Genomic DNA, 26,567 nt, shown 5'->3' on the forward strand with positions numbered 1-26,567 from the left:
CAATGAAGGCCACAAAAGCAGTTCAACAGAGAGGGGGCCTTTCCAGCAAATGGTGCTGGGGCAGGTGGACGTCCATAGTCAAAGAGAACGGAGGCTCACACCTTAGATATACAGCAGCTCATAATGGATCACAGGCTGAAACGTAAAACATAAAACTGTGAAACTTTTAGGAAAAAAATAGAAAATCTTAGGATCTAAAGCTAGGTAAAGAGTTCTTAGACTTGACACCAAAAGCACCATCCATCAAAAGAAAAATTGATAAACTGGGTCCCACCAAAATTAGAAACATTTACTTTGCAAAAGACACGGTGTTAAGAGGATGGGAAGAGAAATCACACACCGGGAGGAAGCATTTGCAAACCACATCTGGCAAAAAACTTGAATAAAGAACTCTCAAAACTCAACCGTAAAAAACAAACACTCCAATTAGAAAACGGGCAGAAGACATGAAGGGACATTTCACCGAAGAGGAGGCACAGAGGGCACATGAGCCACCAGGGAATGAAAGCTACAACCAGAAGGAGGTACCAGTGCACACCTGCCGGGCGGCTAAAAGACAGGGACGCACCAAATGCTGGTGAGGATGTGGAGAAACGGTCAACCACACACTGCCGGCGGGAAGGTAAAACAGTGCAGCCGCTCTGGAAAACAGCGTGGAACTTTCTTAGAAGACCACACACGTGCTTCACACAACCTGTATTGCTGTAGCCAACCCCCACAGACACGTCCCTACCGGGGCCAGTGTTGCAGCTGGACCAGCCCTTGTGGTTCTTACTGTGGTTGCAGGATGCACTTCAGCAAAACCCATCAGGAATGCTGAGGAGCAAGGTTTTATTACTCACACAGGTCCTGGAGGGTACTCGCCATGCCCGAAGGGCCACACAGCGAGGTCAAGGTGAGGGAGAGAGCCAGCGAGCTCAGGTGTGGGGCTCCGCCTTTGTTGAGGTCGAGGGTGGGGTGCCTACGGTTTCAAGGCTTCCCTCTTATGGCTAATTTGAAGCTTCAGAGCAGGAATGAGGGTGTGGGAAGGGAGAAGCGGGACCACTCAGGCAGTCAGTAATCCAGGTCAGCCAGGGCTTTCTGAAAGAGGGACCTTGTATAAAACAGACACCAGATATCTAACAATTAGGACTAAACACAGAACGTAAAACGGCCCATGACAATTTCCTGCTCTATTGGGCTAAATGAGCTATATTCTCACAATTAATTTCACCTGCTTTAAAACTTTTCCAAGTGACTACGGGGAACACTTTAAATGACATATGTGGCTCAGATTGTATTTCCATTGAAATCCAATATTTGGGGGATAAAAAAGACAAAGTGTCTACAAAACACCCACTTTAAATATAAATACATATGTTAAAAGGGACAAAAAAGGAAATTCCATGCTAACGCTAAATAAAAGGAAGTTGGAGGGGGGACATTAACCTCAGATAACCTATATGCAGAACAAGGAGCAGGGATAAAGAGGGACGTTTCTAATGATGGCGGTCATTCGTCCAGACCACATTATTCCCAAGTGTGCAGGCACCTAATGTGGAAAGTTTTAAATCTATGAAGCAAAGCCACTAGGACAATGGAACACTAGAAAATCCACGATTAGTGAGATATTTGAGCACTGCTTTCAGTAATGGATAGACGTACACAAAAATTAGGCAAATGGTAGCTGCTCTTCAGGTTGATAACGACCAGCACCGTCACCAACTTGACCTAATGGACGTTTGCAGGACACTCCCAGCCAACACACTCTTTTCAAGGACATGCGAAATAACCACGATATTGTGGAGCCTAAAACAAGGCTCAGTGAATCTAGAAGGAATGGAACCAAAGGATATTCTGAGACCACAATGGAATTAAAACCAGAAATTGATTTTTAAAAAATCTGAAAAAAAAATCCAACATCTGGAAATTAAACCACATTTCCAAACAACTCATGGATCAAAGAAATCCCAAGGGAATTTAGAAAGAAAAATGCATGTCAACACATATAGGACTCGGGTAAGCGTGCTGCAGGAAGAACGACAGCGCTTCGTATCAGAAAGCAGCTTTGCAGACGGCTCACTCCTGGCAGGCAGTTGCTGGCTGTTGGCAGGAGGCCTCAGTTCCTCGCCACGGTGACCTCTTCACAGGCACGTGAGTGTCCTCATGACGTGTGGCTGGCATCCCCCAGAGTGGGTGGTCCAAGTGTTTTTTAAGGTGACCTTGCCGAGAACAAGATCAAGTTTAAGTCTGGATGCTAGGTGGACAATTTCACTGTCTCCCACACGCCAGCCCACAGCTTCAAGTTTGTGCCCCTGCAAAACTAAACACTAACTACCTCCGGCGCTGAGCATGAGAGGGCACCGCATTTCATGTTCCGTGGTGGGGGCTGAAGTAACAAGGATGGGCAGTATCGTCTAAGCTGAACATACGCGCACCTATGAGCCAGCAATTCCAGGCCCAGGTACACCCCCAACAGAAATGTCTGCCTGTGTCCAAAAGACAGGGACCAGAACACTTACGCAGCCAAAATTTGGAGACTATTCGAATGCCCATTGATACATTGTGGTACTTTCACGTCAGAGAATACTATGTAGCAAGGAGGATGCTCATGGCACAACCACGTGCAACAATGTAGATGGATGTCTGGAAAAGAGCAGAGCCCAAGTAGAAACGACAAAAGGCAAAGGGGGTGGGGCGTGGGGTCCGGTGACTAGATGAAACTTGGGGGACCTCTCAGCTGCTGGTGAATGTCCCATTTTTGGTGATGAGTGTTACATGTGTGTTCAGCTGGTGAACTTTCAGTATGTATATTCCATGTGCACTTTCCGGTAGTATTCTACACTTCCATCAGAAGGAAAAAGAATGAGAATGCTCAGAATTAAGAAATATAACCAGATTTTTTTAGATCAATGAGCTGGAACAAAGCCAAAGGAATCTCCCAAAAAGTAAAACAAAGAAACTAAAGAAGAATGCAAAATAGGAGATAAATAAAATTAAAGGGTGTGTAAAAAAAGCCAATCCCTTGGTTCCCACAGCAAGGCAACAGCTGAAACTGACAAATCCAGAAACTGCTTTGAGAACGGGGAGCCGGCGATGGGTGGCCCAGTCTCTTCAAGTCAAAGTCACGGAACGAAACGGGGATGCCGCTGTTCTAGGTGAAGAGTTGAGAGACGTAAAACCCTTTAAAATACAGCATGTGGGTTGCCATAGGTCTGCGTTCAAACGAACCAACTGTAAAAGAAATTTCTGAGACAAGTGCGGGCATGTGAGTTTGGACTAGTTTATTAGCCAGGGTCCCCGCAATACGGCTCACATGCAACTACTCAACTGAGATTTGTCAAAGACCTTTAATGGAAGGACTGATTCCAGAGGCGTGGACACGGTTTCAGAACCCAGGAAGAAGCCATTTCTGCCCCTGGGGTGGGGGAGCCAGAGCCCCCGAGGCTGCAGTCATAGAGGGAGGCAGCCCCACGGGGAGGATCCTGCAGCAAAGGGTGCTGCATCCCGCCACCTGCTGCAGCCTGAGGCTGGGCCTCCACCGGCCACACCAACCTGGAGCCTGAGGTCAGCGTGTCCTGGGGCAGAAAGGGGAACAAATGGGTCTGCGTGGGCAGAGGGAGAATGACTCTCCCAACTGGGGAGAAGGAACAGGGGCAGGAGGAAAGGGCAGAGCAGGTCACCATCACAATAAGCTGGTCACTATGATTTGGTCCCTGTCACGTGCACGTATGACCTTGATAAGAATGAAAGCCACTGAAAACCAACCACTGGGAAGACAGATTGCCGTGATCCCTCCCAACTCTACTCTCTCAGCTCCTGCCGCCGCTCCAGCACTACCTCGCATTGCCAAGCGTGCCTGGGCATCCGTATCAGGCGCCAGAGACCCGCCTCAGACACTGCTCAGCTCTGCCCGTGCCGTCCCTACCTGAGCCCCGGCAGGGAGGACCGGGGCTGACACCTGAATCTCAGACACCTGCCCACCCGTCCACGGGGACACAGCAAATGCTAGTGCGAAAGAAGGTCAATGAGAACACAGGAAGAGGAGCATTTGGTTTTTTTTAAATAAATTAACCAGTTAATTTTTAAAACTACATGGATTTAAAAGGGATCTTAAATAGGAATCAGCAAACTTGTCTGCAAAGAGCCAGATAATAAATATTTCAGACAATGCAGGCCATATGGTCTCCACGGCAACTCCCGCGCCCTGCCGCTGTGGAGGGCAGACCTAGCGAGGGAGCAGACCCAACTGAACCAGCATGGCTGTGCCCCAGGGAAATTTTATTTGTGGACACTGGAATTTAAATGCCATATAGTTTTCCAATATCAAGGAACATTATTTTTCTTGATTTTTCACCTGTTTAAAACGTAAAACCCAATCTTAGCTCACAGGCCGTACAAAATCAGGCAGCAGGCGGGATGTGGCCTGTGGGCCAGTTTGCTGACCCCTGTCTTGAACCACAGACACCAACAAGACCAAACCTAAATTTCTCCTAAAAAAGAATTTCAAAACAGATTACTAACGAGAACACCCCCTACGCCCAATGAAGTGCTGACAAGGCCAGGCTCCTCCTACAGGAGGGCCAAGGCTGGGCACCCCCATTCCACCCGGGCACCCCCATTCCGTCCCGGGCACCCCCATTCCACCTGGGCACCCCCATTCCACCTGGGCACCCCCATTCCGTCCCGGGCACCCCCATTCCACCCGGGCACCCCCATTCCACCCGGGCACCCCCATTCCGTCCCGGGCACCCCCATTCCACCTGGGCACCCCCATTCCGTCCCAGGCACCCCCATTCCACCTGGGCACCCCCATTCCACCCGGGCACCCCCATTCCACCCGGGCACCCCCATTCCGTCCCGGGCACCCCCATTCCACCTGGGCACCCCCATTCCACCCGGGCACCCCCATTCCGTCCCAGGCACCCCCATTCCACCTGGGCACCCCCATTCCGTCCCGGGCTCGCCCCCTCTGCTCTTGAACTACTTTTGCCCAACCCAACCCCCAGCCTGGGGCGTGCGGGTATCCCTGCTGGGAGGCGAGCCTGAACAGTTCACAAACAGCACTGTTTTCAGATCAACGCTTACAGTGACACCAGGCACTTCGGGAAAAGCTGCAGCATTCCAGCTTTTGATACAGAAACCGATTTGTTTCCAAGGGCCCCCCAAAACGCCCACACCAAAAATTTCTTTTTCTTCAATTCAAAAAGTGAACATTTCAGTCACAGACAGTACACTCATCAAAAATGGTTTTGCTCAATATATTCTGAAACATGTTGCTGCTGAACATTTCTAGAAGCTGCAAAAAGCTCATCTTTATTGATAGGTGATTAGAACTCAGCTGACACCCCTGCTCTTTGCAGCGTGGGCACAAAGTTCAAATTGAAATAATAAATACACATGATGTCATCAATCGCTTCCCTGCAGAACTCGGTCTGCAGCCAGGGCCCCAGGGCCTCGCACACCCTGAAGCAAGTCCGCTTCCAGCACCAGCACGGTCCCACCGAGCTCACCACTCCCCTCACAGGGGCAGCCCACCACGTGGGGCGTGGGCACGTGCGCTGCAGCTCATGCTGATGGAGGACTGCCACTCGGGTTTCAAGAGCCCACGTGACGAGTGGCTGCCTGCTGGGAGCGCAGCATTCCACCCAGAAGGACGACACGACAGGAACAAAACGAAAATGTGGATCAGGCCGCCACAACAATGTTCGCTATCGGATTTCCCCTGGAGGAAATGCATCCAGCGTTGGGGGCATCTCGGGAAGAACAGAAAAGTCAAAACTGCCTCTCCTGCAGGGCGAGGCTCGTCCGACAGGGAGACAGAGCACCCCAGGTCCTCACCCCTCACCTGCAGCACCGCCAGGCGAGCGGACACACGGGACGGCTTCCCTGCAATCCAGACGGAGGAGCCTCTGCTCGGCGACAGAATGTTCTAGAGCCCAGGACGCCGGCCAGTATCTGGGACAGCCCCAGGGGCCCGCTGAGCTGGTCTGGACCTAACTGCTGCCAAGTGTGCATGGGGAAAGACGCCCCCTTTTCTTCCTAAAGAGCTGCGGCAGGGAGGGGCCGAGGACAATCCGCTTCTGCCAGTCCGAGGTGGAGAGAGCCGTCACACCACCAGGATGAGCGCTCAAGGGCCCGCCCCTGACTTCATCTTCTTGGTCTGTCCGTTGGGCCCAGGAGGAGGGTCCTTCCGGCGCTTCTTCTCCAGCTGCTGCTGCAGCCTCTCCTCCTTCTTCTTGAGGTAGGTGCTCATGTTGTCGAAGGTGGCCTTGTAGAGACTGCTGAAGCCGTCGGTCATGCCAGCAGAGCCTGAGCGGGAAGAAGAGAACGGGCCAGGTGGGACAGTGACTTGGGACTCTGCCTCTAGCGGGGAGATCAGGGGGGCTGACAAGGTCCTCCTGCAACAGGGATTAACCCAGTGACCACCCAGCATTCTCCGTGGACCTGTGGTGCCTTCTCCAAGACGGCCCCCACAATGCCCACCTGCTGGTAGCCATGGCCTGACTGGACCCAGGACTTACTTCCAACAGAACACACAAGTCAGGTCATCACAGGAGACCAGGGACAAAGGTTGTGGGCTGCATCCAGTTGGCACTTGTCCCCACGCTCACTCGTGAAACCGCCAGGCCATGAGCTGCCCTATGGAGAGGCCTGTGTGCAGGGCACTGAGGATGGCCTCCAGCCAACAGCCAGCAAGGAAGAGAGGCCCTCAGTCCACCGGCCCACAGGGAGCTGGATCTGCCAATGGCCCCTGGCAGGCCTGGAAGTGGATCCTGCCCCGTGGAACTCGGGACCACTGCGGTCCCCGCTGACACCCCGACTGCAGCCTGGGGGAAGCGCTGAGATAAGCAGCGTGTGTTGTTCTCACCTGCTAAGCGCAGGATAATGTTTCACAGCCACAGGTAACAGGTGCAGGCTGATACAAGTGTCAAGGCTTGAGGGGCACAATGGGCCTCAGACCAGCCCCACTGAGAGCGCCTCGCCCTAGTCCTCTCAAAACTCCACAGGCCCCGTGAGTAGTGTGCACGCCTGTGTCCTGCCCGCGTGACCTCCACCTGCCCTCGAGCTCGTGCCAGCTCTCCCCCGCTCTGTGCTTCTCAAGGTCCGCTCGCCTTCCTCCCCCGGGCTCTCTCCCTTCCTCCCCCGGGCTCTCTCCCTTCCGCCCCGGGGCTCTCTCCCTTCCTCCCCCGGGCTCTCTCCCTTCCTCCCCTGGGCTCTCTCCCCACACCTGTGCTATAAACAGGCTGTTTTATCTGCAGAATCTCTTAGGGAAACTAAGCACAACCTGCCGTGGCCTGCGTGAGGTGATGCTTAGCAGGACGAGCAGGCCCTGGGCCCCCGTGGCGAGGTGGCATGTGCCAGGCTGGGAGCGTCACCCCCTGTTCCCCGATAGAGTCCCGCCACAGTTCCACTTTGACGGTGCTGCTAAAGCACATCCAAACAGAGCTGGAGAGGACACAGACCTGTCACTGCCCCAGTCCTTCAATCCTACAAGGAAGGAGGGACGGACGAGAACTCTAGGACACAGAGACAACAAGTCACCCGAGCACGCTTTGTGTGAAACGATTACGTCACTGCTGGCGGAAACGGAAACTGAGTCTCCGTTTGACTCTCTGTAGAGCTCCGGGGAACCTGACTTCCACCTGGAAGGTAGTTCGGCTGTGCAAGATGTCTTCTGAGCAAGAATTTCTTTATTCCAATGAAGGCACCTGGATTCTAATGCCGCGAATTGCCACAAATGACCCTTCAGACACTGACGCTTCCAGTCTCTGCCCAAAAGCAGCGTGTCGGAAACAGACAGAAACTGCGTACCTGGGAGTCTGCCTTCTGCTCCCGACGTGAACGAGCAGGGTTGCGTTGTGTTTGTGCTCTAACAGGACTAACAGTGCTGCACTCGGTGCCACCATGGGTCCTTCAACTGACCGGGACCCCAGGTTCTGACAGGCTCCTGCCCTCCTCACTGAACATGGCGGCATGGGGTGGGTGAAATGGTTTCTGGCTCCCCCTCTGGCCTCAGCCTGGTGCTCCTATTAGGGCACTAAAGCCCTCCACCCGCCCTGGGCCGTGAGGATGCTCTGGCCGCCCCACGGACTGTGAGTCACTCCTGCTCCATCTGGGGCCACACCAGGTGCCGGCCCGGCCCTGCCCTAGGGACTTCCAAGGCCCAACTCTCTGCTCCAGCCCTGACCCCAGCTAACACCCAGCTCGGTGACCCCAACTCAGATGCACACCGAGCCTTCCTGCTGTGCGTGAGTTACCTCCACAGGGCCCTGGCCAGCCCCCAGCCTTGTGGATGGGGACAACCCTCCCACACACAGCCTATATTCTCACGGAGCAACAGGTTCCTACTATCCACCATGTTCTGTAATCTGCTTCAGAACCCCACCCTGCAAAGCAGCCACGCTTGCGTCCTCACCTTCCAGCATGGCCCAATTCCCGCGGAGATGAGCGGAGACTTTCTTTAACACAGCATTTTCAGGAACAGACTGAGAAGACACACAGAAGACCTTCGTGAGAAAGAGGAAGGGCTGAAAACCCCCGGTGCTGCCAGCACAGTAATGGGCAGAGCTGCTGATGGGGCGTGGGCTGCCGGGCCCAGGGAAAGACCCCCTCTCTGGACCTAATAAACGTCCCCACTAATCTTTATGCTAAGACCAGGCGGAGCTGGTGAGCCATTCTGGCTCCCCAAACCCGGCAGCAACCACACCCCACCACGATCAACACCGTGACGCCAGGGCTGCGGTGCTCCCCGTGCTGGCTCATGTCGTGTGACGCTATCGAAGGCGCCTGCCAGACCTGACAGGTGCCAGCTGGTGGCATTCTGTCCACCTCAACTTTTCAGATAAGAATACCTGAGTGGTCAGGGGCATCTTGAGGGCACTCAGTCGCATGAGCATCTGTAAAGGATGTGGAAGTCTAGAAAGGGCTGTGGGAGCCACATCAGTCCTGCGAGATGCAGGACGGGCCAGAGGAGCCAACTCAGAGAGAGTGTAACGTTCACCCATGACACCCAGCAAGGAGGCGCTTGCTTAGCCCACAGCCTGCATGCATTCCTCTGCACCTGCGGCCTCCTGAGTCCAGTGGGACCACTGTCCCAGGAGCAAGGCTGTGCTAAGCCTGCAAACCAGGCTTAAGGACACAACCAAGTGTCAGCTCCTCTGCTGAAAAGACGTGACAGGAACAGTCACAGGAAAAAAACACCAATGATGGTGATCCTGCAAAACCCACTGCAAGCATCACAACATGGGACAAGAAGGCTAGTCACCCCAGCTCCCTTCTCCCGTCACAAGCTCTATGGCCATTGCCCCCCCAAGGACACACCCTCCAGCACTGAGATGTGATCAAGCTGAAAGGGGTCACAGTTGCCCCCCCAGGCTTAGGGGACAGAGGGGCCCAGCACGCCTCACCTGCCACTGGCCGCCCACAGGCGCCCAGAGCACAAGGGGGTCTTCCCGGCAGTCTTGCAGGACCCACAGCCCCTGGCTCTCCTCAAAAGCAATGTCCCACACTCTGTGCTGGAAAGTCAGCTGCTGTCTGTACACCAACTGCCATCGGGGGGCATCCAGCTGGAAGATGTAGACCACAGGGATACTTCCCACGAAGAAAGAGAGGAAGAGTCTTACAACTCCCACAGGCCCGTGTCAGCGTCATCCAGCACAGACAGGGGCTCAGCACCCAGCCCAGCCTCCCCAAACAGAAGAGCCCTCGCCAACATCGTGGCCACAACCTCCGGAGAGATCTGAGCTGAAGCCCCAGCAGAGCCACCCCCAAAATCCCTGAGCCACAGAAACCGTGAGATGACGAATGTTTAAGTCACCAAGTTCTGGGGCAACTTGTTATGCAGCAAAGATAACCAACAAAGGACAAAAGGAAACCGTGGGGAGAAGATGCTGCACGTGCAGCGCAGCAGACACCAGGCCTGTGCTCAGGCAGGGCCCAGAGAGCACCTTCCCCTCCTCACCCTGCCTTCCATTTCTAAAGCAGGCTACGACGCCCTCCCGTGACTCCTCATACAGACAAAGGAGAAGCGCGGAAAGCACCGACGCCTTTCCTGGCACAAAGATGCTCAGGAGGACACGGCCAAAAGGCACGTGCTACCCAGATCCAATCAACACCCCCAGCCCACCTGGGGGGGATCCACCGTGACCAGCCCTCCCAGGGGGATCCACTGTGACCAGCCCTCCCAGGGGGATCCACCATGACCAGCCCTCGGGTCAGACTGATTGAAGCAGACTCTCCCAGTCAACCCTTAGGTGGGATTCTATCATGCGCAAAGACCAGTGAGAGGCCACTGCTCCCCACTCTACTGGTGGATGGAAAGAGCCAGTAAAAGGGTGCCAACACAATGCAAGGAGCCCACGCCCCTCACACAACAGCAGTCCTCCAGAAGTGAATTCCCTGCAGGGTGATGCTACACCAGTGACACCACCTAGCCCTCCCTAGCCGGGAGACAGACGGTGGGGCAACAGAACAATGCGGCCACCCCCTGCAGGTCTGCAGCTCACCCATCACCCAGGAGCGCCACGCAGTTCTCCCGGTGCCAATACACCATCCTGGCCGCAGCAAATCTCTGAAAGGGAAAGCGGCAGTTTAGCGGCCTATCAGGGACCCAACCCTGGATCCTTCTGTCCCCGCTGCACAGAGTCACTGCACAACTCTGACAGTTCCCTCATACGGTCAAGAACGAGAAAGAGGACACTGCGGGAATGCTCTGGAATGCAGCAAGGGGAGACAGAAAATGCTGACTGCCTATTTCACAAGTGATCGTGCACGCCTGCCTCCCTGGGGCCTTGGCCCGCCCTCTAGAGCCCGGGGAGCATTGCCAAAGCCAAGAGAGCTGGTCCAAGGCAAGGAGCGGGCACAGAGACTCGGGGACCATTAACGCCATACCTGCACCCGCATACCGCAGAGGAGAGGCTGATGTGGGGAGGAAGAGAGGGACGGTGGGCACTCGGCAAGGGTGCCCCTCACCTGCCGGGGCCCCGGGGCGGGAAGCGAGGGGCCCATGAGTCCAGGGCCCTGCTCGCAGCCACAGGTGCCAGCCCGTCGGAGCCCTGCCTGTTCCCTTCCTCTCTGCCCTGAGCTCTCCTCGCCCTGAGAAAGGGACTCACAGCAACCTCGCCACCCAGGGATCAGGATACATGAGGGCCCGGATATGAAGAAGTTTCCAGAACAGATCAGCCTTCGTTTGCCAGGCTTCCAAGGGTGGGCCCCGTGACTGCAGAAACCAAAGCAGGAGGCACCCACAATGGGTGGCTGAGCAGCTGGAGTTTGCTGACCCGGGTCTCCGGGGCCCTGGCCTGAAACAAGCCTGGCTGCAGAGCGGGCTCAGGGTGGACAAGAGAAACACAGAGCCAGCCCGGGGACAAGGCAGATGAGCCACTCACTCACACCAGGCCTCGTCAGACAGGCAAGAGAGCTGAGTTCCTGTGGGCTGGCAGGGTCACAAGAGCAAGTGCAAAGCTGCCCTGAGGACAGGCAGAGGGCACCCTGGCCACCAGAGACCAACCTACATGAGCAGAGCCCTCCCCCATGACCAGGCCCAGGGGGCCTCTGGGAAGCCGGCAGGGCCGTCCACGTGTGACCAGCCTGGACCCCGGCCGTGAAGGGCACAGCTCAGAAGCATCAGAGCTGGGGGCCCACGAGCAGGATCCGGAGCACCCCAAAAGGCAGCCCACACCTCTTCCCCTGAAAATCTCCTTGGCAAAGGAAGGCCCGGGGGACCTGCTCTGGGGACAGGCTGGCCTGTGTGTCGTCCTGGGGGGATCACGAGATTAACTCATGAGGGACAAGAGAGAATGCTGGGGGGTGCTCGGCCCGCTGCCCGGCTAATAAGCCCACGGTGAGGCAATTTGCTCAGCACCACCACTTTTCCCATGTCTGAGCGGAACTAGAGGCTTTTCTGTAAATGAGTTGTTCGAAGGCAAACACGGGGAGACGTAAATCATTTCCCTCCTATTGACTCGGTGCCTTTGGAATTTGAAATACATGATTCCTCACAGCTAGAAGCCTGCCTTGACAGCAAAGAAACATTTCCAATGTAAAACGACTTTTTCCACACCACCCCAGTGAGTGGAGAGGCGCCCGCCAGCCCCAACAAACCCGAGATAAACTTGGGGTTACCTTGTCACCCCAAGGCTCCGCCGGCTCCTGCGGGGTGTCCAGGTGACAGCAGTGCAGTTCTCGGCCGCTTCTGTACTCCCAGAGCCTCAGGGTGCGGTCCTGCACACGCCAAGGACAGGTCAGCACACACTCTCAGGGAACACGGCACCCCCATAGCGTCCGGGCTCCAGCAGGTCACGGGAAGGTAACAGCGACAGCCAGTGTGCCTTCAACTAACGCTCTTTGCTCTCAGTGACTGCTGCACAAAGAGCTCATGCAAATCATGAAGACAAACACAGGGGACCCACACAGCAAAATGGGCAGAGGACATAAGACAATCTAATTGTCAAGTGGCCGGAGGCCAAAGACGTCGGCTATGCTCAGGCTAAGTATGCACACGCTCACACACACGGATGCACACACAGGCACATCAATGATCATGCATTCACACAGGGAGAGCACAGGGGGCTCACGAGCATGTGCCGGCTGAACGGGTGAGAAGGGGCATCCACTGTAGGAAACTGATGAATGTACCAAGCTTTAGTACTCCAAAGATAAATATAAATGCAGAAGAAGGGGATTTAAATGAACAAACATTTGTACAGCACTCATCAGAAAGGAGGGAGAAGCCGGCCCCCAGGCCCAGTGGTTAAGTCGGGTGCGCTCCACTTCAGCAGCCTGGCTTCCACTCCCAGGTGCGCACCGACACCCCTCCTCTGTCACTGCCCATGCTGTGGTGGCTCACGTACAAAAAGAGGAAGATTGGCAGTAGATGTTAGCTCAGGACGAATCTTCCTCAGCCAAAAAAAAAAAGAGGGAAATAGAAGGAACTGCACACGTAAGGAGAACGACGAGACACTGAGTGACATGCAACCTAGTCCACTTGGGCCTCAGCCACAGGAGGACCCCTCCGTGCAGCGTGATTCCGTTACCAAAGCAGATAGACCCGCCCAGGCTGCACACAACTGAATGCTAAGTCTAAGGAGACAGCGTCCCTGTGCCACATGTGCAAAGTTTTCAGTGACCAAAAGAAGAAAAGTCACTTCCCCCAGACTGTGAAGAGCAGGTGTCTCTGGGTTAATCGCAGGACACGAGCACAAATATCTTTCTGCAAATATGACAGATAAACACGGAGACGAACACACAGGTGTGTCTACAGGTGTCCCCACTCACCCCAAAAGTCCCTCTAGAGTGGCGAGAAAAGCATGTTTTAAAACACAAGCCCTTGGGACAGAGATGAGAGACAAGAAGAATGGAAGACAATCACAAGAGGTCAATGAAGGCTGTGACGCTGGGATGGACGAGGGACGGACCGGCCGTGGGAGGCAAGCCCGGGACGCGCCTGTGCACCAGACTCAGGCCGGCCCAATGGGCCTGCAGCAGGGTGGCAGCGAGGGGGACCCATCAGAGCAATCAGACGCCCTGCCCCCGCCACCGACTTCCCAAAAGAAAAATGGGGAGAAAACCGAGCAAATTAAAAACCAAACAGGGAAAACACTGGAGCAACACCTTCAAAAATCTGTGGGAAAAATTACACCAAGATTTCTAACCACCGAGTGCTGGGGCATTTCCACAGGCAGTCTCGTAACACTTCCCCCTGCACCTTCAGAAAGCTGCTGGACGACGCCATCCCCAAAGGAAAGGAGTGAATCCAGAGACAGACAGACAGACAGGGAGGGGTGGAGGAGGGGCGGGCCTCAGGAGATAAGGAGCCACCAGCAAGGTGCCACCAGAGGGATGAAGGGCAAGAAATTGTTCTCCCCACGCAGAAGGAGCAGACAGCAGAACACTGCTCCTACCTCTGCTTCTCGAGCGCCCTGTTCTCTGGAAACACGGGCTGACGGGAAGAGGGCGCAGCTGAGGGAGTTCCAAGGACTTGCCTTGGAGGGGTGGTGGGAGGGATTCGATTCTTCATTATAAGTCCTACAGCAGTATCTGACTTTTTTTTTTTTTTTTTTAAAGATTTTATTTTTTTTCCTTTTTCTCCCCAAAGCCCCCTGGTACTTAGTTGTATATTCTTCGTTGTGGGTCCTTCTAGTTGTGGCATGTGGGACGCTGCCTCAGCGTGGTCTGATGAGCAGTGCCATGTCCGCACCCAGGATTCGAACCAACGAAACACTGGGCTGCCTGCAGCGGAGCGCGCGAACTTAACCACTCGGCCACGGGGCCAGCCCCAGTATCTGACTTTTTAAATACGTGCTTTTAATAAAAGTAACTGTCCTTTCCAATGTGCAGGGGGACCACGCCAACGACAATAGGACAAGGGCAGGGCACACAGAGACCGCCAGCACACCAGCCCTGCTTCACTTCTGTAAAAAGGACTGGAGACAGAGTGCTGGAGCTGACAAAGCTAAGCGGTGAGATCACAGGTGTTCATTTTACCTTTCTGTGTGCCTGAGTGTTTCCTTTTTTATTACAAAAAAGACTGGAAGGCTGACAGCAAAATTCACAAAACTGGCTGTGTCTGGGAACTCTGGCCACATTCATTTTCTTTTTATTTTCGTATGACCACACATGGTTTTGAAGAGCAGGACAAGAAAACAGGAAATTAACAACCGGTGAGAAAACAAGCGTGATGCAGGAAAGAACAGCAGTCAGACACCCACAGGACCCAGGGCCGAAATGTCGTCAGCATGTCGACAAGCCCTCCCCGGCAGCCACCCAGGCAGCCACGTCCGAAAAGAAGGGAAGAATCAAACGCCACCGGTAATTCAGACCTGCACTTTGGCAAAACTGCTGCTTAACGGTCCTTCCAGAGATCATTCCTCAGCAGAGACGTGCCTCTACTCACTCAGCTGTTAAGGCTTCAGGCCCAACTTCCGGGACAGAGGCTGCACCTGCTGATTGAGCATCCACCAAGGCCAGGGGCCTCGGCCCGTCTACACCTGTGCACAGGAGACTGGCCCTGGACAGCGTGACAGCCACGGTGACGGAACCCAGGTCCCTCCAGGACTCAAAGATCACGATGCTATTACAGATGTAACGGCAGCCCTCAGAATGGACTCCGTGCACACCCATTCTAGCTCAACATGCACACGGGTGCGCGCGTGCGCGCGCACACACACACAGCCCTGAATAAACAGCTGTAAGCGAGGAGTGAGCCACGGCCAGCTCTGAAATTCAGAAACAACAAGCACCATCTAGTGGACAGCCACCGACGAGAAGGAACACGCTGACTTCCGACCACAGCCAGGAACAGAAGACAAGCCCATCACGGGGGGACCCCGCCCCCAAGCATGGCTCGGCCCATCACTGCTGAGTGGAACCCAGGGACACACGTGCTGGCGCGAAGCACTTACCCCGGAGGAGGATAAAAGCAGCTCGGGCTGGTCAGGCACCACGAAGATGCGGCTCACGAACCTGCAGGGGAGAGCGGCAGAGCGTGAGCCGGGGCCCCAGATCGGCTGTGGCACCCGCATAGCACATCTGTCAGCTCAAGGAGGAGCCTTCTCCCCCCAGACCCGACCCCGGGCCCTGGCGGAACTGAGAAGAGAAACACGTGTGAGCCGACAGCAGTGAGAGCTGGCGGAGCGCCATGCCATTCTTGGGGCCTCAGGATGACAGGCTCCAGCAAGGGTGGCCCCCAGGTCCACAGGCTCCCCTGCCATGCCTGCTGGAAAGATCCACGAGTGTCTGTGCTGCTCTGGAGCTGCCCTGCACACAGCACTGCACCTGCTCCCACGAGACCCTCATCCACAGTCCCTGATGACGAGGACCCCTGGGAGGCTCCCAGGGTGAGACTCACAGGACAGAGCATGGATGGAGAAGGGCAGCAAGACTGACCAGCAGCCAGAACCAGGCCTCCTGTCCCCCACACCAAGGGCCTGAGCAGCCCGGCACCCCCAGCACCCATCTCCGCCGGGGGACAGGCTCCCCGTTCTGCTCCCAGCTCAATCACAAATGCAGCGCTCCCGGGGACCCTGCGAAGGGGGCTGGCGTGGCTCCCTTGCTCCACTATCCCCCCTGGCCTGGGCCCCGCCCTGGCCCAGCCGCCCCCGACCAGGGCTGCCTTCCACACAGGCGCCTGGGGTTCTAACTTCAGGTGCTTGAAAAGGAAAAAGGACACGCTGTGGGACCAATACAGCCTGCGTCCACCATGAGAGCATGGCACGTCCACTAGAGGGTGCAGTCCCCTCCTTGTCCCCACTGGAAAGGGGCGGAAACCACAGTTTCCATAGGACCTTAAACGAGATTCTTACAAATCAACCGTCACTCACTCACTGTGCTGTCTGCCGAGCCCCTAGAGGGCCAGACGTGGGAGTGCTGGAGGCAGCAACGAGCTAGTGCACCCAGGCCTCTGATTGGGGCCTGGGGGGAGGCAGACAACAGGACGAGCCACCACGTGAGCCATGGACGGCATTTTACGTTTGCTACAACCACGTTAACAAAAGTAAACAGATGCAGGTGAGATGCTACGTTTTGACTTAATATATCCAAAATATTATCATTTCTACCTGCAATCAATATAGCGAATTAATAATGAGCTGTTTCTACATTCTTTTTCACACAAAGCCTTCAAAATCAGGTGTTTTATGCTAACAGCACATCTCACTTCAGATCCATTGCCGTAGCTCGTGGCTCCTGTCCTGGGCAGCATGGCTAAGAAGAAAGGCACAGTGTGGAGGGGGCCGAGGGGGGGTGCTCCTCAAGAGAGGGTGGGAGGCCTTCCTGAGAAGGTAAGAGGTGTTGAGCAGAAAGCTGAGGAAGTGAAGGAGGGCGCAGAGCCGTTGGGAAGGGCATGCCCGTGAGCAGGAACAGCACGTGCAAAGGCCCTGAGACAGGAGTGTACCAGGCTGGGGTGGGGAGCCGCAGACCCCAGTGAGACACAGAACGGGGCGAGTGCTGGAGGGCATGCAGGTCATGAAAACTCTGGGTGCTGGATTACCAAGGACTGGGATAAAGTCAAAACGAGCTGCCAGGAGGTACCAACTGAGGGCTCACGGACCTCCAGAAAGGTCAATTCTTACACTCCTTTCCAAACCAAGGGGACAGGAGCAACCTCAGAACCGAAATAATCCCTCTGACGTCGTCCACTGCCCCTGACAACACCGTCTACAGCATCCGGCCGAGGAAGCCAGGTGCTTCTCCGTGGAGCACTGGCCACCAGCCCTCCACCCAAGGACGGCGGCACGGTCCTCAGGAATGCCTCCCGTCTGCGATCTCAAAACGCACTCCTGAGAGCGCACTCACCAGGACACGGATACAGTGAGGAGGCCACTCACTTCTCGGACAGTTCAAAGCACTCAAGCTCGTTCCTGTCCCCAGTACCTGCTTAGTGATGCCAACGACGGCCAGGTACCAGTGGGTGTCTACACCAAGAGTTTTCCAGAAGCAAGCCCTGAGCTGCTGTGGACCCATGGTGAGGACAGGAGAGCAGAAGCACCGGCCAGGCGTTACACAGGCTCCCTCAGGGAGCACAACACACGCCGTGCTCAGGACCACGGCCGAACCGTCAAGGCCAACAGGAAAGCTCTCCTGGGACCTGGGGTGGGGGGGGCGGTGCTCACTCCGTGTGCCCCAGGCAGAAGGCCTCGATGCTGTGCGGCGCCGCGGCCCAGCTGACCCGGATCTTCTCGTCCCGGTCGGCGGTGAGGATGAAGAGGTCGTCGGGACTCACGGCCTGTGTGCAAGGGGTGAGAAACAACAGATCAGACGTCCTCCGCCCACCCCTACAGGCCCCGTCTCCAGGCCCCGTTCCTCGGCTCTACACCAGGCTGTACCCACTCCACCTCCAGCACCCTAGGTCACCTTCTTCTTTCACGTGTCCCCGTGTCCAGCCAGTCACCAAGTCCTGGTGGTCTTCTCTTCCCCTGTTGTTCTCATGGGGACCCACCCCAGCTCCACTGCTCCCTGGCTGCAGCCTGGCCCTCACTGGGCCTCTGGGTGCCTCTTGGGGGGGCAGTCCCTGGCTCGGGGGTTGGGAGGACCGCAAGGTAATGCCCGTAAAGCACGGAAGATGAGCTCATGCCCCTCCGCCTTGTCACCCCAACCTGGGCTGTCCCTCACTTCTGGAACCATGGGCCACCTCCCGACCCACCCATCTTCTTTCACCCTGCTGTCAGCTTCACCCTTCTAAATTCCATTCCTACGGCTCTCCTGCCCACAAATCTGCAGAGCGCTATGCCTGCCACAGGGGAACCCAGACCCCCAACTCAGCGCGCAGACCCAGCCTCGGCCCCCTTGCCAGACCCTCCCACCTCGGCCCCACCTGCGCCTGACCACAGCAGCGTCCATTAGGCACATCGCCCACATACCACATCCAGCAACATCGACAGGTGTCCGAGTTCCAGCTTGCCGCATCCGTGTGGCTCTAGCACCGAAAAGGAATAAACGTCCCCAGACTTATCTGCCACCAGAACCTTCTCCTCGGAGGCTGTGAAAGTCAGGGCTGTGCACCTCCTCACCACCATCCTGGAAGGCCAGAGATGCCGACAGTCGGCTCACACAGGTCAGCCCAGGAGCCTCCCACAAACCCACAAGCCATGCATCCTGCCAGCATGCGTCAGCTCCTTGCCGTGTGCCTCCTTTTTTAGTTACCAAAGACGGTGCCAACGAAACAAATCAATTAAGAGAACAGAAACAAAGCCAATGCCTTAAACAAATTTTGCTTTTATAATACTTTCTTTACAAACATCTGCTTCTAATGCCAGAACCTGGGTGGTGGGTATCTAGGTATTCAACATGAAACCCACTTTACTGGATGTTTGAAAACCGTCATCACGAAATGTTGGGGGAAGCTGCTCCTGGACCCCAGCACCCCTGTGGTGCATTCGGCATGACGCAATGGTCAGTCTCACAAAACACCAAACGTGCTCTGGGGCGCCGTCAAACCTGAAGGCACACTACACCACGGGGGGCCCTGCCGCCCCTGCAGCTTCCCATCCAGGACCCCCGAGCCCACACTCCAACCCCGTGGCTCTCGTGACAACCCACTGCTTGTTCTGCTGCGCTGGACCAGGAATCCCAGTGTGCTGCTCACTCACGACATCCCTGAAATGGGGGCTGTCACCAATACCCTGAGGGCTGGGGCGGAACACAACACGGGGCCACAGTGATAACAGCACTCGTCATCGTTGGGGCAACTCTGGAGGCACAGCCGCCAGGGAGTCTGAGTTCCAGCCCAGTCTGTATTAAAATCAGCACGCTCACTAATTCAAACCTTTGATCCGGATTCATGGGATGTGTCATGTTTGTGAGCTGGTTCAGTAACAGTGACAGCATAAGAAACTGTTACAGCCCACACCCCGTTTGTACTGTCACAGGCCCCACAGCCACACCTACCCACCCAGGGGACGGGGCTGCCACTGTTTCCTTCTGTTGTTTTTCATTTCTACTGGGATCTCTTCCAAGTAGCAAAACCCACCCCCCACAAGGCAAGGCATCTGTATTTTTATCCTATATTAGACAGAAGCTGTGCCACTGCCTTACACACAGACGTTACATTGTCTAGGTTTACAACCTCTCCACAGAAGAGCGGCTGTCCCTGTTCTCCTTTGTCACCCAGGGGGTGGAAATGGACCCACCTCCCCGGCAAAGAGCTAATGTCCCTGCAGACGTTGCCCGGCTCACTGCAGCTGGAACTCCAGATGTTAGCTTAAAATGGAAACCGAAGCTTCAAGGAATTATGTTCCCAACACAAGGACCAAACAGGACCCCGGCACTTCTCAGGAGTGGAGGGACAAAGGGATAGAAAAACCAAGGGAGGAGGCCTCGGGCTGTGTCCCAGGCGTCTGCCACCAGGCCCCCGGCAGCGCTAAACCTCCTCCGCTCATTGGTGCCAGTGGAGCTGCAGGAGGGAGGCGTAATGTGATAAATACAGAGAAAACAATGACAAAAGAAAGATAATGAGGCTCCAGGGCCAGATTAATCAAAATTCTGAGAGTAGCTGTAATTTAAACCAACGGCCCACGCTGAGCCAGCAGCACAGCCGCCCGTCCTAAAGGGCTAATGAAGCAGCTGCCAGGAGCTCGGCCACGGCGTCAGCTCTGGAGGAACAGCCACGGTCAGTCCTCCAGGACTGAGGGGCCCAGATTCCAATGGGCTCGCCCACCCCGGGGGGGAACGAGCACCCCCCACGGTGCCGGCCCTCGCACCAGGCTGGGCACAGAAATGTCTCCACTCCGTATACTGTCCCTTTAGTCTTGTGCCAGCTGGGGGCTTTCAGCTCCTCAGGCGAAATTCGTCCTGGCCATGATTCCAGGATGCGGCTCAGCTGTACGGAGCAGGTTTGGGGTTAGGGTCCTAGACAGTCAGGTCGCAGATGGGGGGACAGGTCATCGGACAGGACAGTCGGTGGGCGGGCCTTGCTGCCCCAGTGGAAGTAGCCTCGGGGGCAGAGGCAGCCACCCCATCAACTCCAGCCCCAGAAGAGTCTCGGGTCTCCGCACCTTCCCCCTCCGCCAGATTCGCTGGGTTTGCGGCCTCGCACTCGTCTCCTCAGGCCCCCCAGGGCCAGCGCGGCCCTCTCCTCTGTGCCAGTGACAAATGAAGCGGCCACTGGAGAGCACTGAGCTGTGAGCGAGTCCCACGGTGGCGTGGGGCCTCAGTCGGTCAAATGTGGATCAACGGCCAGGCCTGGAAACCCCTGACAATGAACTGACCATTAGATGTGTCATGGATGGGCATTTTCCTCAGGAGGGGGTCCATCAGACCCAGAAGGGGCCTGTGCGCCAAAAGTAAAGAGCCGCCAGGTTGGCGGAACGCTCCGTCCGCCCTCAGCGTAACGTCCGCCGGACAGCACAGGGCGACACCACCTGCTGCACATCCTCCCGGTCACCTCTGTTCGCGGCACAAGCTCTCCTCCTCCTTCCCCACTCTCACAAAACCTTCTCCACCAGAAAAATCTCCGAATGCCCATTAGCGAGAAAGGGGAAAGATTTCATTCGACACAACTCTAAAAAGTTCACAAAGCCAAAATTCTAAAGGCATAAAAAACAGCACTGAAGAATTCGTCCAGGGCACTGGGTGCGGGGGGCGTCAGTAACTACACATCTGGCTAGGACCAGGGGCCTCCAAAAGCTCAACACAGAGAACGACGAGGTGCTGAGTTCAGGGCCAGCTACAGGGAAAGGCCACGTGAGAAATGCCACCCCTAGACCTGAGACACCGTCTGGCCCCACCCCTTTATTCGATGGCTGACAGGCGAGGGCGGGAATAATATGGGGGGCAGGCACACCTGTGGAGCTGGGCACACGTGTGGGGCAGGCACACCTGTGGGGCGGGCACACGTGTGGGGCAGGCACACCTGTGGGGCGGGCACACGGGGTCCGTATGACTCCCAGGCCTGCAGTGTTTGCAGCATAAGACGTGCCTCCTATGAGCAACACTGTGGACACTCTGGACTTTGTCATCTGCTCCCTTAATTTCATCCAATCACATTATTTGTCTTCTATGCCACCCAGTGCAAATGTTTCCTACACAAAGTTACTTTGTTGATATCAATTTAAAAACCAACAAACACACAATTAAAGGGAAAAGTGCCAGATACCAACGACTGTGCGCCCACCCTCTGAGGGTTACTGGGAATCACCAACATACTACCTTGAAGACAGGACAAGAGCACAGCACCTGCCCAGCCCCACAACATAGAGCACCGTGTGGACACCCATCCTGCGCCTTGCACTCAAGAGGCCCCGCCCTAAATTCTCTTACTGAAAAGCCGGGCAGCACACCGACCCGCGTGAGAGTCGGGGACACTCTAGCTTCCTCCCTTATCAGACCCCGCACAGGGCCGTGTTCCCTTCTAGAACAATCAGAGCCCCCAGGAGTCCTGGGCACTTGCCCTTCCATCGAGCGCAAGCTCCACTGTTAGGACCCAGGAGTGCAGGCAGGCCGTGTGGACGCCCTGTTCCCAAGTTCAAAGTGAAGTGCTACCTGTGAGCAGGGCACCTGTATGGATGTAACGTGACCTTTCACTCCTTTGTCCAGGTTCTAGCAACTTGCGAACTTCCACCTCTAAAGCGAGGGCAAGCTCTCTGCCGACTCACAAGGCCACCAGCTGGGCCCAGCGCGTGCACCCACACCTTCAACAGAAAATGGTCCCTGTCCCAGCGGGGGGGCCCCAGGGGTCAGAAGCCCCAACAGTACACACACCCACTGTGTACAGGCATGTGTCTGACTGACGAGGTACATGCTGAGAAAGGCGTCGTCAGGCGATTTCGCCATCGTGCAATCACAGAGTGCACTTACACAAACCTAGCGGTACAGCCCACTACACATCTTGGCTACAGGCACTAATCTTTCGGGAGCACCATCCTATCTGCAGTCTGTTGTTGACTGAAACATGGTTATGCGCTGCATGACTGTAGCAAAGGATATCTAGGCCCCGTGACATCTATGTTCTGGCCGAGCTGCTGACGTCTTTCCCCACCAACACTGAGCTCCCACCTGTCCTTCAGATACGTAGAAATAAGTGCACTAATTTAAAAACCTACTGAATTAAAACTGTGGCAGAGATGCCCTAACTGAAACAAAAGCCCTGACACTCAGGGTGCATGCTGACATGCTTTATTTCTGCTGCTGCAAGGCTGGAGGAACACTGTTTGGAAAGCAGGGTGGCACAGTGCCAGGGGCACTGACTCCAGAGCCAGAGGGACCAGGTTCAAGGGGTGGCTCTGCCCTTCTGAGCTGACTGCCTGGGGTCAGCTTCCAGACTTCTGGCCAGTGGGGTGGGCGAGAACGATGCCCCTGCTCCCATCACGGGGTTGTTACAAGGATTCAATCAGTTAACACGAGTACAGTGCCAAAAAACAGTGCCTGGCCCAGAAGTGGTGCTACGGGTTAGTTACTTATTCCTACTGTCACTGTCACTATCGTTAGTGGCATGCAAGTGTAAGCTGTGAGTTTGACATCATAATTATTCAACGTTAGCATTTCATACCTGACACTCAGACATTGCCATGGTTTTGTACGGAAAAGAATCAGACGCTTACTGTCATCTGTTAAAGCAAAATAGCTGCCAGACGTGGAGAAGGTGGAGGCCAGGATCGTGTCACTCCCCTGATCCACGGGTGGTCCGTCCTCCCTGGGAGAGAGGAGGAAAGCGGTTAGGCCTTTCCTGAGTACATGCGGCTGCGTTCCTCCGCCAGCCTTGTTAGTTTACACTGCGAGCAGGGGTAGAAAATGTTGTGAGGCTCGTGTAGCCAGAATATAAGACATATTAAGGGGACATGGGGAGGTTCAAAACAGCTCTTTTTTTTTTTTTTTTTGAGGAAGATTAGCCCTGAGCTAACATCTATTGCCAATCCTCCTCTTTTTGCTCAGGAAGACTGGCCCTGAGCTAACATTCATGCCTATCTTCCTCTACTTTATATGTGGGACGCCTACCACAGCATGGCGTGCCAAGTGGTACCATGTCCGCACCTGGGATCCGAACCAGCAAACCCGGGCCGTGAAAGCTGAACGTGTGCACTTAACGGCTGCATCACCAGGCCACCCCCAAAACAGCTCTAATTTTTTTTTTTTTAAAGATTTTATTTTTTCCTTTTTCTCCCCAAAGCCCCCCCGGTACATAGTTGTGTATTCTTCGTTGTGGGTTCTTCTAGTTGTGGCATGTGGGACGCTGCCTCAGCATGGTCTGATGAGCAGTGCCATGTCCGCGCCCAGGATTCGAACTAACGAAACACTGGGCCGCCTGCTGCGGAGTGCGCGAACTTAACCACTCGGCCACGGGGCCAGCCCCAAAACAGCTCTAATTTTTAAGGAGTGAAACCTAATTAAACAGAAAATCTCTCAGCATACTTGCCAGAATGCAAAGAGCTGAGCTGGAAAGACCCTGAGAGATCACAGGGCCCCTTCCCTCATGGACATGAACTAATCCAAGACTGGAGGTGGGGATTAAATCACTAAGTAAACTGGGCCACGAGACCAACTCTACTAAAGAAAGCCACCACACAAAATTATCACTCTGCCATTCTTACCTTTCAAGTAGCTAAAGTTAATTTCATACACTTGCCTTCAACGCATTTAAAATTGCACTGTCATTTTAAGATGCCAATAAAATAATTACTGACAAAAACTAAATTTGTGAAATTATTTTGGAAAGTCCTAATATTCTTAACGCATAATTTGAAAGTTAGTTACACATTTCTTTCCTGAGGTGGTACCTGGTTTATCCACGCAGCATGGTAACAGAAATGAATTCAGCAAGAAACGGCAATTTACTTCTTAGGCTATCTGGTCCCATTATTCAAACCATGAATCAGGCCCCGAAGAGGTTTCCCCATCATCTCACCCTTTATTTTCTGGTGACTTCTTTTCGGCAGTACTGCAATCATATGTGAAGAGGCTGTCATCATCACTAAAGAAAAATAACAGATTTTAAAAGGAGGACTTTGTTAATAAAAATTCTCATTTTTTTTTCCTGGAACAAAAAATATTCACATATTCATTAAATTAAGGGTCTTAGCCACAACAGGAAATTGTCTAGGTACGCTATTTCAGGGAACAGTCAAGCAGCTTTATTTGCCTAATCTCCTATTTAGATTTGCCATACACGACTGGCATGGTTCTGTCCAAAAAAATCAGTTAAGTAAAATAAATGAGGACAAAAACTCAACAGGAAGTAATACACTATTCTTTCAGGCACTAGAAAATCAATGCAAGATGGTTATGATAGAAGAAATTGTGCTCTGATATTGTTGAGTTTTCAGGGAGTTTTTTGCACCCGAATTTAAAACTATTTCTTTAGAAAAATGTCTCACCTCCCCAAAAGAGTTCCCATCGCTGCCAAGCACTTAGCAATAATAGAAGCCACCCATCTTCCCTACCAGACCCTAAGCTCTCCTCGGTTTATCCCGCCCCGCCTCCAGCGCCTGGCACAGGCAATGCATCTTGTACAAACATACAGACTTTAAAGTGACTGCCCCCAAACTCTCCTCACATGGAACACTGTAGCGTAGAAACAGTAGTAGTCCTCCAAGTCAGAAACATTGCCGGCCACTGGATTTCCTCAAAATGCATAGACTGAATAAGCAGATCAAGTGTAATATACCCATGTCACCTTGTGGCATGTTAGATACTATGAGTCTCTGAAACAAAATAATCTGAGCAACACAACAGGTTTGTGAGCAAATTTTCTGTGAAATCTAAATTTAACATCGAATTGGATTTCTGAAACCAAAGGGTGAACAAAGAGCAGAGTGCATTGACATTTGATAGCCACATCATCTGTTTCAAGTACGAGAGAACCAAAACTACCCTAGGAAAGGAACCAAGGGGCCGAAACTGACCACTACTACTATCCATGAGGGTCCTGGGTCAAGACTATTCGATCAACAAACATTTACTGATTTAAAAATCCCGGGCGTTGTGTAAGCACTGTGGAACGATAAGGAAGGAGCATGAAATTAGGGAAAGCAAAAGTAGAACCGAGCAAAGGGCCACTATGAAGGTGTGCACTGCGGGCTCTTGGGTGCGGCCTTGAGTAAGGAGGTGTGGAATAAGACCCCCGAATCCTGAAGCTTAAGCAGGGCGGGGTCGACGGATGGGGATGAGGATGAGGAAGCAGGCACCACTGCAAGGAGAGGGAGTGTCCCACGGCTCAGTCTGTCCGAACGCGTTCCCTGAGAGTAAACCCCTCTCACCAGGGAAGCCGGGGCCGCCTTCCTCCTTACGCCCCAGAGCGAGTCTGGCCGGCGTCCCGGGGACCTCGCACTGACCTAAGCCTGGCCTGCGTCGCCCCACGTGACCCGGCCCCGCCTGGCCCCCGCAGAGTCCCTAAGTGTCCGGTGCTGCCCGGTCAGATCGCCGCAGACCGGCCACCGAAGGAGCAGGGCACTGGGCAGGCAGCAAGGGGCGCGTCGGGGGCAGGTCTTGGGAGAAGGGAGCGGAGCGCAACGTTTCACGGCGCGGGCACGCCGTCCGGCCGGGGCGGCGGCAGAGGGCCTGCAGGCAGTACCGGGGCTCCCCTGAGATCACCCCAGAGCGGGCGCAGCCCCGGTGGCGCGGGGAATCGAGGTCTCCAAGCCCGGACGCGCGCCCGCTGCCTGGGCTCCCGCTCTAAGCCCAGACCCCTCACCTGCTCGAAGTGGAGGTGGCCAGGAACCGACTGCCGCCCCGGACCACCACCACCTGCCCGCAGAGCGACAGCCCCACGGAACTCGCCATATGCCTTCCTGCTGAGCTGCCACCCACGTGCGCCCGCCAGGCGCCTCTTCCTGCAGGCACCAGACAGTGACGTCACGCGCAGGCGCTGCGAGGTGACGTAGCACCTGCCCGTAGCCATCCAAGCGGGGCCCTGGGCATGCGCAGAAGGTGCTCTCTGCTTTCCACCTTCAGACTTCTGTGCCTATGGGTGGTTCATGATGATCCCTGACTAAGTTCGTCTGGGTGATATATATGCCACACGTGATAACACTTGTTTGCTTAGTGTTCTTTTCCTTCCAACTGGGTAGGGCCAGTTCTGGATCTTTGTCCGCTGTAGCTTGGTATTGTAGGGGAGGAAGACATTTCCTCTTCCCAAATGTGGGTTCATCTGGCCGGAG

At 54.8% G+C, this 26,567-nt stretch overlaps 1 protein-coding gene across 4 annotated transcripts; it reads right to left on the minus strand.

Annotated features, from left to right (window-relative positions):
- Nucleotides 1-5,226: 5,226 nt before the first annotated feature.
- WDR4 (WD repeat domain 4) lies at nt 5,227-26,284 on the minus strand. Of its 4 annotated transcripts, none has more exons than XM_001916644.5 (11): nt 26,102-26,284; nt 24,317-24,382; nt 22,964-23,107; nt 18,339-18,495; nt 17,592-17,704; nt 15,384-15,444; nt 12,106-12,204; nt 10,488-10,552; nt 9,390-9,573; nt 8,399-8,468; nt 5,227-6,291 (listed from the first exon to the last, which is right to left on the minus strand). In XM_001916644.5, exons 1-11 carry the CDS (start codon nt 26,188-26,190, stop codon nt 6,110-6,112), a joined length of 1,230 nt encoding a protein of 409 aa, XP_001916679.2. In that variant the 5' UTR covers nt 26,191-26,284; the 3' UTR covers nt 5,227-6,109. The 4 variants fall into 4 exon arrangements, with proteins under 4 accessions (XP_001916679.2, XP_070108228.1, XP_005606224.2 ...); XM_070252127.1 differs by having other exon boundaries at nt 23,016-23,107; nt 26,102-26,279; XM_005606167.4 differs by having other exon boundaries at nt 23,016-23,107; nt 24,189-24,382; nt 26,102-26,251.
- Between the last annotated feature and the right edge of the window lie 283 nt (nt 26,285-26,567).

This window comes from Equus caballus, chromosome 26 (assembly GCF_041296265.1).
Source record: "Equus caballus isolate H_3958 breed thoroughbred chromosome 26, TB-T2T, whole genome shotgun sequence".
Classification (NCBI taxonomy): domain Eukaryota; kingdom Metazoa; phylum Chordata; class Mammalia; order Perissodactyla; family Equidae; genus Equus; species Equus caballus.